The sequence below is a fragment of the Corvus hawaiiensis genome, chromosome 16 (assembly GCF_020740725.1).
Source record: "Corvus hawaiiensis isolate bCorHaw1 chromosome 16, bCorHaw1.pri.cur, whole genome shotgun sequence".
NCBI classification, from domain to species: Eukaryota; Metazoa; Chordata; class Aves; order Passeriformes; family Corvidae; genus Corvus; species Corvus hawaiiensis.
The window spans coordinates 4,639,118-4,656,581 of record NC_063228.1 but is presented as its reverse complement, the minus strand read 5'-3'; the positions used below and the strand labels follow the sequence as shown (position 1 = coordinate 4,656,581).

Here is a 17,464-nt window from a genome sequence, read left to right as displayed (position 1 = left end):
AGAGACACTCCATATGTCTTGAGTTGTATGCTGAATGCCTTATTGCTGCCTTAAAAATGGTTTCATTTAATGAAGGTCTCTTGATGACTCTGCGAAATTTTTGTTTCACCATGACCTCTCCAAGCTTTAAATTATGTCACGTGATTGAGCATGCAGTGGCAAACCCAAAAGCTGAGTATTTTTATCTTTCAGATCAGCAGGTTTGGTGCTGCTGTGTGTACATTCCCTCTGCTTGAGGTCGCTGAAAGCCTTTCACTTGCGAGGTTCCATTCCAGTGTGGAGCATGTGTCACTTAGCAGGTTTCTGTGGACTGTTCTGTGCTTGCTCTTAGAGCAGTGGTAGGGATGAGAAAGAAGTTGGAACTGTTGAAATGTCTGCCCAATGGTGAATTATTTTTCCAAAGATTAATTTTATCTTGTTGAGCCCTTATCTATATCTTTAAAGTAGAAATGGCGCTTGAACGAGGAGTTGTTACGATGCCATATTGTTAACTTTGGGAGGAAAAAAGCTTTCTTCATTAAAATCCAAAGAAGCCTATTAACTAGAATCTAATATAGTTTTCTTCCTTTTTTTTTCCTCCCCTCTTCAAATTAGGGCTTGATTGGATTAATTGCTAATTTTGCAATTGCTTCAAAAGAGACGTATCAATTGTCTTTAGAATTGTCAAGGCACTTATAAACACTTAAAATGTTTTCTTACAAATAAGTTGTTCTTCTGCTTCAAGTGGTTAATGGGGACATTTGCTTTGGTAAAGAGCAATTGGATTTGTTGATTCTATCTGTACACAAATAAGAGTTCTCTAAATGAAGGGAACCTCTGAGGCTGAGATTGCTTATTGCTTCCACTTACACTGCAGATTTCCTCCATTTACTTTGTACATAAAATATTAAGCAGCCACTTTGTTGGAGAAACAGTCTCAGGTATACCTTAGTTTTGTGGGTTTGACAGGTCTTGGCACCTTCATTTGAATGAGTAAAGGTTTGTGACTGTTCTTCAAAACATTTTAATCAAAGTGCTGCAAAGCACTAAATGTGTCCTAATTGCCTGGAAACATTGAGGATTTGTCTTTGTGACTAATGTGTGTAGGAGATTCCAGACCATATGGATTAGTTACTGTAGTCAGGAATAGAAAGGGAGGATGTAGGCATGGAGATACCAACAAACAGGGGTAACTAGCTGGACTGGAGCTTGAAGGGGCTTTTCTGCAGGAGAATTGTTGTTGTGAAAGTTAACTCTCACAACTTCCAGGTCTGGACACCAGATTTTAGTGGCAATATTTTCCTCTAGGGGAAGGGGAGCTAAGGAATGTTCCCAGGGAGGGGATGCATTTTTGAGGAGAAAGTGATATTAAGCAGTTTATACCTTTCTCATAACAAACGTAGAGTTAATATGACCAAATTAAACCTTAGGACTCTCTGCTGTACCCTGGGAAGTCTTTGTGAGCTGTTGTGATTATTGTTATTTGTTGAACTTTCTTGCAGGGCAAGTCCTTCCAGGAACTGAGCTGCTTTTGGACTTGGTGAAGCTTCAGAGATAGACAGGAGTCCTGTAAACCAGAGATAGAGGAGTTAAAGCAGTTGAGGAGATCAAATACACAAAGAGGATTTTTGAGACTCACTTCAAGCATACAGGAAAAGACTATTACAGGCATTCCATGACCTTTCTAATCATAGAGAAATATTTAAAGCAACTAAACTGCTTTTCCAGAAATCTTCTCTTGTTGTCATGTTACCATTCTGTTTGTTCTTCAGATGCTGTTGTTTTCCTCCCTAGGAAGAAGATGAAATTATTTTTGTAAAAGTAGGAAAGGTTCTTCTTGGGGAGAGGAGAATTTCAGAATCTTCTTATGTTTCCTTATACACAATACAAAAACAGATAAGGAGCAAAATAAATATTTTGTACTTCTGGGGGATTACCTTTAAAAAAAACCCAAATCAAAACCCACAAAAACACCTGGAAATTGTTTTTCATAGAAGAGGATGAAGCAGATGTGGCTTCCCTTTCTGTGCCTTATTTTCTTAACAAACACTTTAATACAAACGTCTGTCTCTGGTCTTTGTCAGTTAATTATGTTTAAGTGTAAAACTGAAAATACTGTGCCAAAAATCTGGTAATGTTCCATGTCAATTTAATATGACTTAGTTGAGACAACCAAATCTGTCATTGTATATTCATACTGAGCTAAAAATGTAAAGAGAAGTGTTAATTCAGCAGAGTTCCAAAAATATGTAATTCTGAGTAATTTAGTATTATAAATGTGATATTAGTTTGGTAGTTTGAATCAAATTTAATTAAACAAAAAACAGAGAAGAACTCAGTCCTCCAAACATAGTTGATGAAGTGCCTATTTTTCTCTTTAGTTTTACTTTTGTCTTGCACTTCCATACTTGAAATTTAATGTCTGATCTCTAGCTACAATCAAAACTCTTCCTTTGCTGTGCATTTTGAAACATTTTATAGAAGCAATAAGAAGTTGACATTCTAATAAATTATAAATTAAAAATTTTTTTCTTTAACATTTTCATCTACTTACAGTCTTGGTTTAAATGTTACCTCGACAGCTAATTCTCAGTGTGTAACTGTCAGAGTTTGTACTGAAATGGTAATAGATCCTTAACTAAGAACGGCGCGTTCCTCCAGATCCTAGGAAATGTCAGTTGTGTGCATTAAAAAAAAAGGTATACAAAATAACATAAGCCATTTTCCTTAAAAGTTTAAAAAGTATGACAGTGGGCACTAAAACTCATTGTGTGACTTGTTTGGACATCCCATTAAGTTAATTTTTCACTTCACTTGAATGGTTTTACATTTTCATCATTCTTAAATTGCTTCTTTTCAAATTATCTGTGCTTCAAAGGAAGGCAAAGAGCTTTGGGTTTGTCCCCCTCCTGCCTTACTGTGCTGTGAACTGCTGGACTAATTTGCTGGTTTAGGGCAAAAGAAAACCTTGTCCAAATTGGGCTTAAATTCAACTGTTTGTTTTTATGAATTTTGCTTAAGGAAAGAGGGTCTCAGGATGGGAAGGTGGGACAGAGGAAGAATATTCTAGCTTTTGGCTCCATGTGCCTTACTCAGGAGAAGGGAGCTGAAGGCAGTGATTTCATTTGCTCCTGCATTTTGGAAGCCACTTTGTCACTTGTTCATGTGAACTTTGATTACAAAGCACACAAATCCGTTTTGGTAACACACTGCCCTGAACTGGACCCTTCCATGTGTCCCTTTACAGGTTTTTGCATGCCTGATGCACACAAGGTGTGGGGTTTTTGGTGGTTCCATGGGCTCTGTTACTCCGTGGGGAAGGAAGCTGCCTACAGGTTTGCAGAGCAAACATAATGGCAGTGCTCAGCTTTTCAGAAAGGGAGTTCTGGCTCTGTTTGGGTGAGGACAGGGTTTCAAACTTCCCTCAACAAGCCATGGTGATTCCAGTAGTGTTGGAAAGCTGTGTTGTCATAAAGATCCTCTTAAAGCAGATCCCTTGTCTTTTCTAATACTGGTTTTGGTATCAGCTGTTCCATAGGGAATGGACAGAGCTTAGCAAAAATTACAGACATCAGCCAAGGCTCTTAAGGCCAGAACATGCCTGCTGTGTGTTGGGATGCTGACAAATTTCTCTCTTTCCATGGCATTGTTTGCAGAAACTCATGCAATGAGAGGGCTGGTTACAGCTGGTTGGTGTTTGCAGTGCTTTGGGACTTGACCAATTGTCATCAAATTGAAAGCTCTGATTTAATTTTATTGTGCATGCAGCGTCATTCCTCTACTTGGATCTGTGGAAATTCAGCTTTTGCCAAACTGCTGGTGCTCAGGGTAGGGTGCAGACCTCGGAACCAGGCTTTGAAACCTCTCAATAAGGGTGTTTGGCAGCAGAGTGCATGCAGTGGTGTCTTTGTCTCTCATCACCTGACGTGATTTAGTGTTATAGAAAGTGAACTTTTCTTTACAGGGGATTGACTGTGTATCTACGTATATCTGACTGTATATATGTATATCTGTGCTGCTTCACTTAAAAAGAAATAAAGTAATGAAAGGTATCTAATGCCAATAAAACACCGTCCAGAACTAAGTGTAAACTTAAAGCTGCCAATTGCTGGAACTGAGATTGGGAGCTGATTGTTGGTTTGAATGGCTGAACAGATGAGGATGATTGTTTTTTATTGGAAATCCGTCAGGAGCTATCATTACTAGAAATCTGTGGCTTTTATAGTTCTCTCTCATTTTACTATTGGATTAATTTCAGTTCCTCATCTTAGTCCTAACAGATTATGGTCTGAATTTCTGAAAAACTGAGAAAAAAAATCAAGGCAGATATACTTTTTTTGTACATAAAAAAAAGGAATCTGTGAAGAATCTGTGAAATTATTTCATTGATGCAGGGACCAAACACTGGTGTTGGGGGCTGGCACTCAACATGGCCAGAGGTACTAACTATCCTTATGATAAATCTGCTGTATTTAGGTCATTTATTAGAGGCTTAGAAGTGCATTCTTCAGAGCCTTGTTGACTTGGCATTACACTGTACAAAGATTTTTCCTGTGGAAATTGGTGTGTCTGCTTACAGCTTCGTTTTGCTAAACAACCTAAGTGTGCCCAGTCCATTTTCCTGGGGTGTTTCCTCTGATGCCCAGCCATTAGTAGCCCTCAGTAAAGAGCTGGTGAACTGCTCAAGTTAAGGATCCCTTCAGGCTCAGCTACAGAACTTTAAAGTGTTATTTAATACTGCAGCGCATTTGAAAATTCAGGTGCATGTTGGCTTAAAATTGACTTGTCTCTGCTACCAGAATTTTATATTCAGATGTTTTAGCCAAGCTGTCTCCAGGTTGTGTCTTGGTTTCTCCTCATAATTCCCTTGGCTAGTGAGTGTGATGTGATGTCCTGTCCTGACTGATTTCTTTGCTGCAATCTGTGTCTCTACTGTCTGATGGGAGAACACTTCCATCTGTTTTATTGTATATTGACTATTAAGACTTGGATGTAACACAAGTGGTAGTAGAGGCCTCAAAATTTTCTGCTGAGGAAGGGTACAGGTTTGCAATTCTGGAAGTGAAATGCAGGAATCTTTCAGCTGGGATTGCCAAAATTGAATCCTATCTGCACCAACTCAGTGTTTAACTAATTTTCACTTGACTGGAAGTGACAGATGATTAAAGAGAAAAAGCGATGCCTTTTTATTGATGTGAGTAGTTGGCTGAAAAATACTTTCATCAGAGAAAGGGCTTCTTTAGTCCTAGATTCAGTCAGAATCCAATGATCAGGCTAGAGGCACTTCTCCCTGTTCAGTTTTTGGAGTGGCAGCAGCCTCATTCCAGCGCTGTATTCAATAGTGTAGAATCTGACCAGGCCTAGTTTCACCTGCTGGCAACAGTGGATCCTTGACTTGCTTTTCGGGGGACATGATAGATTGTGTCTCTGCAGATTTCACTGCTGCAAAACTGACTTCCCACTTGCTCCCTATGAAAAGCCCTTTCAAGGTCTCGGTCACTCTTCCCCTTTGTGGATGGTGCATCTTGCTGGAGCACGAGATGTGTGTACCCAGTACCTACAGGGATGCTCTTTTCAGCTTCCTTTCCTGTGGGAAGTGTGATAGAGATGCTTCTATTTTGGGGTGGGAAAACCTTTCTGATGGTGCAAGACAAATTTTTATTTTTATGACTTTAAGAGAGGCCTCCAAAAGAACAGTTTCCTCCTGCAGAGACTGCTGATGGAACTGCCAGACTGGAGCTATCTTGATCCCATTCCATTACCTTTAAGGATTTGTCACTGGATTTGATGGAAAAATAAACCTATTTCTGACACCTGCAGAGTTGTCGCTAGCGGGTCTGTAGAAGTCTCTGATCTCTTTGACAAGAAAAGATTATCAGTGACATCTGAAGTGTTACCCAGAGCTGAGAGATTTGGGTTTTTTCTCCCGTGGCTCACTATGGAGTGTGTGTGAGGGCCTCTGAAGTCAGCACACTGGTAACTCTGTGGGAACTGTTGAGTCACCTATGATGTACCTGAACCTCTACGCTCTCAGAGGATGTTCAGCAGTAGCCAGAGTTGTTGAATTGTACAGTCTGTATTTACGTTTATTTCCTCCTTTTCTTACCCTCTTACTAATCCTGTCCTCTTGCTGTGGTGGCTTTGGATTTTACGTGAGCTGGCCAGGCTGCAGCTCTATGTTGTTCTAAGGGACTGCAAGAGCTTTGGCCCCAGGAAATTGCCTTGGCTGCTTTTGGTGAGACCTGTTTTATGGTTATATATGGAATATAGATTTGCAACCAAGGATTTGTTATAAGTTTTTATTTTGTTTTAATTGCATAGGACACCTGACGACCTCTCGAGGCAAATTGTGGCCCTGCAGCAACGAGAGCTTGTCCTGAAAGAGCAGAACTCCACCTTCATGAACAGGTGAGTGACTCCAGGAGGGGATGCTGGTAGCAAGATTGCTGTGTTAAAGCACAGAGAAAGGAAACAAGGACTGCAAACTGGGAGACCAGCTCTTTGTATTTCTTTGCTGTTCCGTGGAGCCTTCTGTGCTGCCTTCTATTCTTTCTTGTTGATAAAGGGCTTTTTGCTTACTGAACTCCTTGCAGGAAGAAAAAGATGAAGAACTGTGGGTGATGCTGTGAAGAGTTAATCAAGCTTTATGTTAGGAGCTACAGTGTTTGCAAGGGGAAGTGAGTTGCTTTCCCAGACAATTTCATCTGGAAAGGGAATGTCACAAAGCAAAATGTGCCAAGTACCCATCTGGGTATAGGAAAGGGAGTAGGGGCTCTGAGAACTGTGATTTGACTGCTAAAAAGGACCAAGTTGTAGAGATGGTGGAGGAAAAGGATGTTAGCAGTTCTGGTGGCAAAGTACTGCCAGGCTTTGAGAGGAGCAGTCTGTTTATGGAGTGAGATGCTTGTTTGAAACATGACGGTGTTTAAACCATTGCCCTCCAGTGGGAGTGAATATGTAATGGGGAAATGAATTTGTCTGCCAGAGCTAAACTTTCCAGACTGCTCTGGTTCCACAGCCTTTCTGAACACAGTTCCACAGCGTGCCAGACAGTGCTTCTCACCCTCAGTGCACATATTCCTGCTTCCCTCCCTGTTTAATTCCTCACATTAGGAGCCTTCTGTCTGTTCTTGTTCAAAGCAATACCTCTGCCTTTCAAAAAGGCCCTGGACTGTTTGCATTGCAGGGTCATAGCTGCCTTGTCTGAGCAACAGGACTGTGGAGAATTTCAGCCTTTGGTGTAAAAATGCTGAATGTAAAGCAGTCAAATACTGTGTGATTGAGCTCTGGGTGGGCACACTTAGCTTGACTTGGGCAGCATTTCCTGATGTGTCTCCTGAGGTAGGAGCTGCATTTTGGTTCAAGAGAGGATCGTGTTTTGGGCTCTGCCTTCCTAATGATGGGCAGGATTCAAGCCAGGTGTTAAAAGCTTTGGTTGTGCTGCTGCCGTTAATGAAACTGTTTAGTCACTTGTAAAATGGTTAGCTAAGTGTAAATTCCCAGGAATGAGCCAGCCAAATTGTTTGGTGGTTTTTGCTGTGAAGTTTACAGGGGGAAAAAAAAAAACCTCTCACAAATATAAAGAAGACATTCTGTATATTAAAAATAAACTAAGCAAACCCTCAAATCCACAATTGATTAAACGATCAAATAAAAGAATGATGGTAGTGTTCGAGTTACTGATTTGGGTTTTTTTTTTTTTGGGCTGTTTTTCACAACCTCTCAGAGAAGTGCTTTTTCTAAATTTATTAATGGCCATGGGTCTGTTGAAAAAGCAGCTTTTTGGTAGTGCCTGTTCATCTAGATATAATTGTGCCAATTTAGTTTAAAAATAAAAACATGATTAAAATTACTTTTTGATTTCAAGTTAAATGGGCTGTAAAGCTGCTCAAATTAAAATTCTGACATTTTCCTGATGCAATGCTGTGTGTCATTTCTGAAACTGATAATTTTGACTTCCTTCTATCACATACTTTATTCTGCCTTAAAAAGAAGGCAATAAGATGAATTTTTAAAAACCTTTCAGTACAGGTGATTTGAAAGTTCCCAGCAGAAAGCTTTGACTTTTTGGAAATAAAACGTTGTTAAGGAAGCAAACCTAATTTTCTCCTTTCCATAAATCTTTTCTAGATTTAGCTGATGGTCTTCTCTTTTATTTGTTTCATAATTGTGTTCAGGATTGTCTGTGTATTAAAGTAACTTAATATGTGATCATGCCTCCCTCTAGTGATGGAGGCCAGCACTTATTCAGCTTTCTATTGTTATTTTTTTCAGCCACAGGTTCTTTTGCCCTTAGTTGAAATATGTTGTCTTTGGTGGTGATAATGCAATGTTTGATTTATACAGTCAGTGGTTATGTGTGTACAGAGCAATGTGCAGTACAAACACCACAACGTTTGTGTCTACCCTAAAAACTTTGATAAGTTTTCTCCATTAAAATTAATGAATTGGCAGATGCTTAGGAAAACATCATCAGAAGTCAGCACCTGAATTTATGAGAGAATCACAAATAGTCCTGGCTTACCTGTTGCTGCAGTGCAAAAATGTAAATGTGTTTAGTAGAAGAGATTTGAGTGTTACAGAGGGTTCTATGGCCCTCTTCCCTACAGGGCAGATATGGAGTCTTTGTGCAGTGGATGTGTGCGTGTTCATCACCAAGCTTTTAAACACAGGCAGGAGAGTGCCTGGAAGGTGGTGGGGGGTTTGCAAGCTGATTATTCTCTCTCTGTCTTTACACTGCAATCATCTTGGTTTTTATTCCCAATGATGCTTTCCCACACTGTTCAGTGACTGTGGTAGACACTTGCCAGCTGCTGTTTCTGCTTCCAGTATCCTGTAGTTGGTCTAGAGTGGGGAGTTATGGCTGATGAACACACTGGTAAAAACCTTTTCTGAATGGCTTCACTAAACAGAATATTTACTTGTTCTCATTCCTCCATTCTTGACCTGCTTTCCATTTATTACTGTGCATTTTTCAGAGCCAGTGTTTGTGTAATTAAAAAGGCAATAGAGATGATCCCACCACAAAGAGGCAACATCACTACAAACCCACCTTTGCTGGGGTATTTCCCTGCATGGGGATCTGCACTGCAATCTGTGTTTTGTGTAGCCTGTGCAATTGCCAGTGTCTCCAGGCCTCCCAGAGATCAAATGATGATGCATATCCTATTTGCTCCGTCACTCACATTGGATGCTTTTAGACACAGAACCACAGGACTGAATTTCCTGAGCAGTAGGATTAAATCAATTTCTTTTAACAGTGATTGTTTACACGTTTGAGTTGTGTAGACTCCCTCAGAACTTGCTATTTTTGCTAAGGGGAGAAAACCTTCCTGTGGTGCCAGCATGGGGCAAGAGGAGAGGGTCACTTTAGCACTGAGCACATGGGCAGAAACTCACTTCTCTTGGCATCTTCAGGATGGCTGAGTAATGTAGCTGAAAGTGCCATTAATCGTGCGTGATGGACTCTCAGTGCTGTTTTGGAGTGTGTTGCTAGAAGTCGTATAAATAGAGTAAATTACACTTGCAGCAGCAGCAGCAGGAAGTGTTGTGGAGCTTTTTAACTGCAGAGCAAAGATAACAATCCAAAGGTTCAAAAGCTCAAAAGAAGATTGCTCAGGGCCACTTTGATAGCAAAAAGTGTACCTGCTCTGCTGTTTAGGAAGAGGTGATGGAAGGAAGGTGTTTAATTAGTGGGTCAGTTTAACCATGCAGCAACCACTGGATAAAGCCCATTTTTCCCCTGCTGTAGGCGTGGTACACTGAAATGTGTTGGTGGTTGTAGTTTGGAATATGGAAAGGCAGCCAAGTGGTTCTTCAGATTTTGTCTTATGGAGAAATGATGTAGCAGTTACACTACTTTTTTAAAGTGTGAAAAGCTGCATATTTATTGTGCCTGCTTCCTATCTGCATATTTGAAGTCTCTGGAGAGATTTCCGAGAACAATCCTGGCAAAGTATTCTAGAATTTGAAATGTTGTCCTGTGAGATGGCTCACGTGAAGGAATGATGCTTCTTTATGGCTTCAGCTTTGCTGCACTTCTGAAAGACATACTATGAAAATGGTTACTCGTGGTCCCTCCCTTTTCTGCTTCTGCTCTTTTTGTCCGAGTGCAATATTGACTCTGGACCTCGAGATGTCTTGTGGGAAGTCAAATACGAGGAAACACGAAGGTGAAGTTGGTTCTGGGCAGGATGAAGGACACCAAGGAAAATGGAAGAGCAGTAAATCCTTGGTTCTGGTGTTGAGATCCTGGAGCTGGTGGCTTATTCACATCACCTCGTGTCAGAAACCCAGCCATGTGTTTTGACATATTGTTTCATATGGGAAAAGGGACACAGAGAATGTGTTTGAAAAAGGGTTTTCCTACTGCTAGCGCTCAGGAAGTTCTGTTAAGAGACATGGTTGTTTACCACCTTTATTCATATAAATCATGTAAAGCTGATTTACCCAAACAACCTGCCATGTGTGTTGTTGCTTAAAATGAAATAAAACCCCAAACCATCGAAGACCAGGGAATGTAGATTGCAAACTGAACATAAAATGCTTTAGAGTTGGGCAGCAGGGATTTTTTTTTTAATAAAAAAACTGAATGAGTGATGATAAGCCCAGACCTGTCCATCTTCATAAATGCTGTTAGCTCAGAAGTGTTGTAAATCTTTTGCCCAACCTCTCTGTTCCTTGGATGTCCCAATGAGTGTCAGTCACAAAAACAAATAGAGCCTGTCAGACTTCTTCCCCTAATCTTCTGGAAAGTTGGACAGAAGTTTAATTACAGTGAAGTGTCCTTTATCTGACAGAGAAAGAAGTGCTAGCTTTTTAATAGGCTTTATGAGTTATTTTGTGATCAAAAGAAGCACTTAATGTCTAATATAGGACTAGGTGGTGATTTTTTTTTTCTTCCTTTGTTCATCTATATGGCACATTGCACCTTGATTTATATGTGGAGGTGTCTGTGTACCTAATACCAGACAAATGTTTATTTACAGTGCTTCAGGGCAATATTAACTGCTGGCAGGTTCTGCATTCATTTTACAGAGTGAGATGATGAAGGAATGACTGTAGTTGCTGCTTTTCCTTTTCTCCAAAATGGATCTTTTCTGCGCTTCTACACCAGAAGCTACTCGATAGTGTCTCATTAAGTGACCAATCTACATATTCATACAGTAAGCTTCTAGAGCAACATCTGGTTATTCATTACTCTAATTAGGTAAATACAAAGCTTTCCTGTTTTTTTTTTTCTATCATACAGTTAGCAGAAAATAGGAAGGCAAAAAATAATTTAGCCAAGACACTGACTTATGCTTCCAATTTGAAAAACATGGGATTTTGCCCAGACCTTTGCTTTTCATGATTGTGCCATTTTTAGTCTGATTTCCTGAGGAAGTGAGGCTTATTACTGTGCTTTGTGTGTGTATGTAAATGAGATTTGTCTGTGCTTACCCTACACTTTTGAACTTGCAAGTTGTGTTCTATCAAGCTTGGCAGATGGTGGAGGTCTCAAAAATAATGAATTCCAGCAAGTTTAAGGGAGTCAGATCTCTGTCTCCAGGAGAGACATCCTGAGGCCATGCCCTGAGGTCGTGTCTGGGATCAGAGCCCTGCAAGCAGACTCTTGGGAATGTTCCATTGTCAGGAAGGCTCCTTTGGAGATCAGGCAGCACTGAGGGAGCTCTGTCCTCACACCCTGGCAGCACCATCATTTCTGCCATTCCATGCTTTCCAAAGGCTCGTGGCGTTTGAGACTACCATGGTAATGTTGTTGGCATTGTTTCCATGCTTTTCATGTTTCATGTGATTTTGGTATGAGAAAAAGAAGTCTGCTTGAGTCAAGAGTCACCATTGGAGAGAGAAATCCATGGGAAACCAGGCAACTTTGGTTCTCGAGCTCATGGAACTATTCTCTCTCAGTTTAAAAAGAAAATATGTAGAAAAAGCCAAAAAAAGCAGCCTAGAGGGGATAGACAAAGCTATAATGATACCATCTTCCCAGCCTGGAGCTCTGTGGAGACTGTAGAGTGCACAACCAGTACAAATATTAGTACTTGGTTTCTTACCTTTTATTTGACTGTGCTTCTGGGAGACCATTCAAGAATAATTTGTGAGAGCAATCTGTTCAGTGCTCTGATCACTTCTAATGATTTTAAAAAAATGTAGAAGCTATTTAACTCTGTTCTTAATAGTTCTTCTTGTTCCAGGGTAGTGACTGACCCTGGGTGTTCCTACCAACATCATCCCTGATGTCTGTGCATCTCTTTATTACTGGAATGAACGATGGCTTTCATTTGTTAGTGCTCATCTGGAGATGCTGATTCAGCATTCCCTTGGTAGCAGTGGGCATTTTTGACCAGAAGAATGTGTAAAAATAACCAGCTAGTTTGGTAGGAAGCACAGGCTGTTCTTGGTAGTGTGTGGCACAGCAGGCACCGTGTTTGCAGCTGCACACAAAGTTAGAGAAGGAGAAATGTGCCTTGCATCTCTCCTGTGCATGACTCACATCTACACTATAAATCTTTCACTTTTGTGAGATTAAAATTCCTAAAAATTCAAGATGAAATAGATGTATCTTAATACCAGTCCAGAGTTCTCAGAAACCAGAATGGATATTTAGAATTATTGAAGTAATTAGAAGTCAAAACTTATTATCTATTATTTTTATTCTCTCCTTCTTAGCAGAGGGATGCTATGATCAAATTAATGATTTACAGGAGGCTGATGGGCAGAGTGCCCCACATCCATGTTATATTTGTGATATGAATACAAAGGGAGGAATTGTAATCTCAGCTGTGCAGTAGGCAGCAGCACAGAAATATTCTACTTTGAAACCAGTAGTATTATGTAAAACCACATATTCAGCCTGCTGCCAAGCTTTGTATAGAGCTCTGGGAATTGTAGTGCTTTAAGATTTCCAGTTCTTAGGGATTTGTCTTTTATTGCCTCTGCAACGTGGCAGTATGCCTTGAAAAATTTGATGTGAGTTGGAAAGAGTAGGGCCTGTCAGTTTGGTGATGTCTTTGGAATCAGTGCTGAAGTCACCAGGGTGGTTCCATGGATGAGGTAGATGAATGGTGCCCAAGAAGTCTGGACTTAGTTTCTGGAGTGTTTTCCTGGGTGTTGAGTCACTTTGTACAGTGACACGAGTTTCTCACGTTCTCACCTCATGAATCAAACATCTCTGGTTGTGTATCCTGCCTACTCTGCACCTCATTGTTTTCAAGGCAAATAAAACACATTAATTCCTATATATCCATACTTGTTAAGAATTTTTGTTCCTTTCTCCTCCAAATACACATCTGTGTCTTCCCATACAGTATCTTAGAATGACCGTAGTGACCGTGGCTCCTGGACTGTGTAAGTGTTTCATGAGAACACAGCAACAGTCAAACAAGGCTGTGTTTAACAGCTTTGTCTCTTAATTTGTAATGCTGGAACTGCAATATAGCTTTCCTGAGCAGTCATGGGAAGCCAGAGGAAGATTGGTGGCAGAATGCAGAATGAATTTTCTGTCTTTTTATACTCATTCACTCGAACACCTACTGTAGTTGCTGTAATAACAAGACTTTCAAAGACTATGGATTTTTTAAAGTACTTTGGGGTACTGTTGATATTGTTTATTTTGAGCAGATTGATGAGGACAGCCAGAATACACTGAGACGTTTTACCAAGGTAAAAGTGAATTCTGTGGGATTTTTTAACCTGCTGTGAAGTGGTGTCAGTTCAAATACTGCACAGAATATGGTTATGTCTGAAAAATAGATTGTCTGGCCTGGAGTGTCTCAATCAGTTGATCATATCTGCATGTACACTTTGTTCAGCTCCATAACTAACTGCTTCTTGAACAATTTCTCATCTGGATCACATAGTCTCTCCTGCCTGCTGCCTTCAGGCTGCTCTTATTGCTATTTTCATTATGTGTTTAATATTCTTTGTGGCTGCCTGTGAATGTATAGAGCAAAATACTGAAAGTATATCCCTGGTGGTGGTGGGAAGGCATTTTTAATTAGTCATAAATATTCTTCTACTGTCAAAGTTTTATCATCTCTACAAAAGACATACTGCTTGGAAAGTTTATTCAAGAAGTGAGCTGCTTGTCTTTTTTAGCTGTGTAAGGCAAAAAAAAACTTGTCATAAATTGCAGTCAACCCCCCTCCCAAAAAGCAGCTTTCTCTTGCTGCTCTGAAAGTTAAATGACTAATGTGCATAATTTATTTGAGCATCTGTGCTAAAAACTTGCATACCAAGTTTTAGTTCAATGTGATCAACAATGGCGAAAATTAGGATTTATCATGGAAATGCTGACGGATGTGAACATGTGTAGGCTAAACCGGTGCCTGACAAACCTTCTTATTGTGCAATGCTAATGGTGAAACAGTTTTTTCTGCTGTAATTGCATTTCCCCCCCCTCGGCTGCTTAATTTTCTCCTTTTCAAAATTCGGTGGTTTTAGCTGCACTTCTTATTTGGATTCCTGCTTTTTCTGGAGTCTGCATAAAACCTCCTAAGTTGTCTTGTGATATTTCTAAGCATAAGATACCCTGAGCTGCCCGGGTGAGCATCGGCATCCCGAGCTCGGGCTGAGGCTTTGCAGTAACTTGCTGAGAACAGGAGATGGTGCCGGCAGCCTTGGCAGCTGCTCTGCCTTCCCTCCCCTCCTCCTCCACCTCCTCTGCCTTGCACAGCCAGGCTGCTGTCACCAGCATTATAAATTCTGGAGCCAATTAGCTAAAAAATGTTACAAGTGAAAGGAAAGAGAAGAAGCTGTAGAACATCTTGATGTGAATATGCCCGTTTCAGATGGAGAGCTTGAATCACAGAATCACAGAATGGTTTGGGCTGGAAGGGACCTTAAAAATCATCTGCTTCCAACCCATTGCCATGGGCAGGGATGCCACTCACTATCCCAGGTTGCTCAGGGTCCCATCCAGCCTGGCCTTGAACACTTCCAGGCATGGGACATCCCCCGCCTCTCTGGGCAGCCTGTTCAGTGCTTGATCACCCTCTGAGTAAAGAATTTCTTCCTAATGTTTGGTCTAAACCTGCCCTCTGTCAGTTTGAAACCATTGCCCCTGGTCTTACCACTTTCTGCCTGTATAAAAGATCCCTCTGCCTCCTTTTAGGCATCTGAGGGCCACAATAAGGGTTCCCCAGAGCCTTCTCTTCTCCAGGCTGAACAACCCCATCTCTCTCAGCCTGTCTTTGTAGGAGAGGTGCTCCAGCCCTCAGGGCATCTTCCTGAACTAGCTGTGCTTTTTGCTACAGCTCTGGTGCAGCTTTTGGTGAAGCATCAGATACTTTTGAGGTATCTGGCTAAGGAAGGAGAAGTTGGTTTGGAGGAGTCAAGGGAAGGCCTTCTTAGGAAATTGTGCTGAGAAAGTGTTATCTTAGCTGTTGGAAAGATCTTTGCTGTGTTCATGCCTTGCTGGTGCTTTCTCCTTTCTTCCAGCCTTGTGCACAAGATTTCTTGTTGAAGGAAATTTATTGAAAACAATTTTTTTTGTTGTTTAAATTTCAAAAGTCAGACCAATTGCTTAGTTCTTGCATGGGCATCACAGAAAGGAAATATGTTTATAGTCAGTTCCTCTCTCTGTCTCTCTTTGAAACAGTATTTGGTTCAGAAGAAATGCTGACAGTTTCTCAGTGCAGTCATTCTGTTGCAGGAATGTGTCTCTCCTTAGGAAGGAGAGGGGATAGAGTTAAAGATGGCTTCAGAAGGGATGCATGGCTACTGGTCCAGTTATTTTGTTGCCAGAGACTTGGTTTTGTTTTTCCCTTAAACTGTGGCGGGATGTGACATTCAGAGGGCCTGTTGGGGCTGGATGTGTGGTCAGAAAGAAGGCTGGGGCGTGATGCTCTGCTAGAGTTTAGAACAGTGTTCCAGCAAAACATAATTTCCTTGTCATATTTTATGTATGGACTATTTTTACATATTTTCAATATTTAAAACAATGTCCATATTCATAACTTTTAAAATATGTTCTCACTGTTAAGAGATGGAAATCAGTAACAAAAAACACACACAAAAAAAAGTCCCATCAAAACCCCCACAACAACCCCCCCAAGCTTTCCTTTTATTCAAGCAACAACAATCAAATTCTTACGACTGGAATAACTACTGAAGAGGCTCTCTGTTTCTCAGCCAGAGAAAGCTTTTGAAATATTTATGGAAATAAACCAAAATGTGTCCCTTTCTGACTGTACAAATAAGAGATTATCAGATCTAGCCCATGGCAGTTGCAGTACATAGAGTCCAAAGCATCTACAAGTAATAAAATAGAGAGTATGCTTTAAAAAAAGCTGTGAGGTTTTTTTTATGGCACTCTACTGACAAAGCAGCACATTTCCATGGATTATCCTAATGAAAAAGTCCCTCTTTGTGCACCTTGCATTGGAGGTAAAAATTGTTATGGACACAATACATTAACTGACCTTTGAAAACCAAAAGTATCATTTATGTTGATGCATCTGTATCTACTTAAAGAGCCAGACTGAAGTAGCCCTTTCTCTTGTAGCTGGGAGTGTGGAGCAGGGCTGCTTCCATCTCCTGCTGAATCCTGTGCCACCAGGGATAGAATTGTAAAACAGGTTGTCTGGCTGTGTCACACTCCCAATTTACTGAGTTGAACTTGCTCATCTGGGTCTTATGCCTTGCTTTCCATTCTACAAATCTTGCTCTAGTGTGAGAATTGGAGCTTGTTGAAGTCAGAGTGCATTTTGATGATTCACAGAAGAATCTGCAGAGCCAGGTTTGTAAGGAGATACCTTTTATTAGAGCCACTGATAGGATTAGCAGACAGACACGTGTGGGCACACAGCCAACGCTCACTTCTGATGGAGAAGCAAAAGCCTTCGAGCTAAATGCAGGTTGAGAACAATTGCTCTGAGTTTAACTTGATTAATCAATTGGGCAATTTGAGAGAGAAGGTGGTGGGCACACTTGGTACAGGTGTCAGAGGAGATGGAAGGGCTGTTAGCACCCGTGGGAAAGAGACTGAGCAATTTGTTCTGATAGCAGGGTTTGGATACTTGGAGAAAACAATCAATCAGTAGAATGAACTTTCTCCTTATAGAAGGAACTTGAAAGCAAAGTGTCACGTTTTTGTTGGAGCCACATCCCAGTAAATCCTGTGCTTCACTGACTCAGCACTGGGGTGTCAGCCTTGCAGTTAAGGGACTAGAACTTCAATTTTATTTTTTTAGCCAAAAATATTATTTTCTAAACTGTCAATAAAATAATTTTGCTATATTGTTTGACTTATCTCCTCTGGGCACTCGGGTGCAGCAGCCAGTCTGAACTGCCAATACAGTGACTGCTGAATGAGTTTTGCTTTGTTTGTCCAAACACTTTAGGATCAAGTCGTTGTTCCCTGAGCCCTGCTGTGAGTTCTGGGGGCTCTGCCGACTCTGGGAAGGGCCAGCTGTAGATACCAAGTGGGGTGTTGGTGCTCGTGGCAAAATCTGTTGTCAGTTTTGAGTAACTGCTTGGACTT

The 17,464-nt window shown here is 40.8% G+C and overlaps 1 protein-coding gene across 2 annotated transcripts in view; it reads left to right on the top strand.

Moving 5' to 3' along the window:
• Positions 1-17,464, top strand: part of MAD1L1 (mitotic arrest deficient 1 like 1) — a 351,296-nt gene that overhangs the window by 30,166 nt on the left and 303,666 nt on the right. For both annotated transcript variants that reach the window (XM_048320994.1, XM_048320997.1), the window contains one exon: positions 6,301-6,387. In XM_048320994.1, the coding sequence (XP_048176951.1) occupies positions 6,301-6,387 (87 nt within the window). The remainder of the gene's footprint in view (positions 1-6,300; positions 6,388-17,464) is intronic.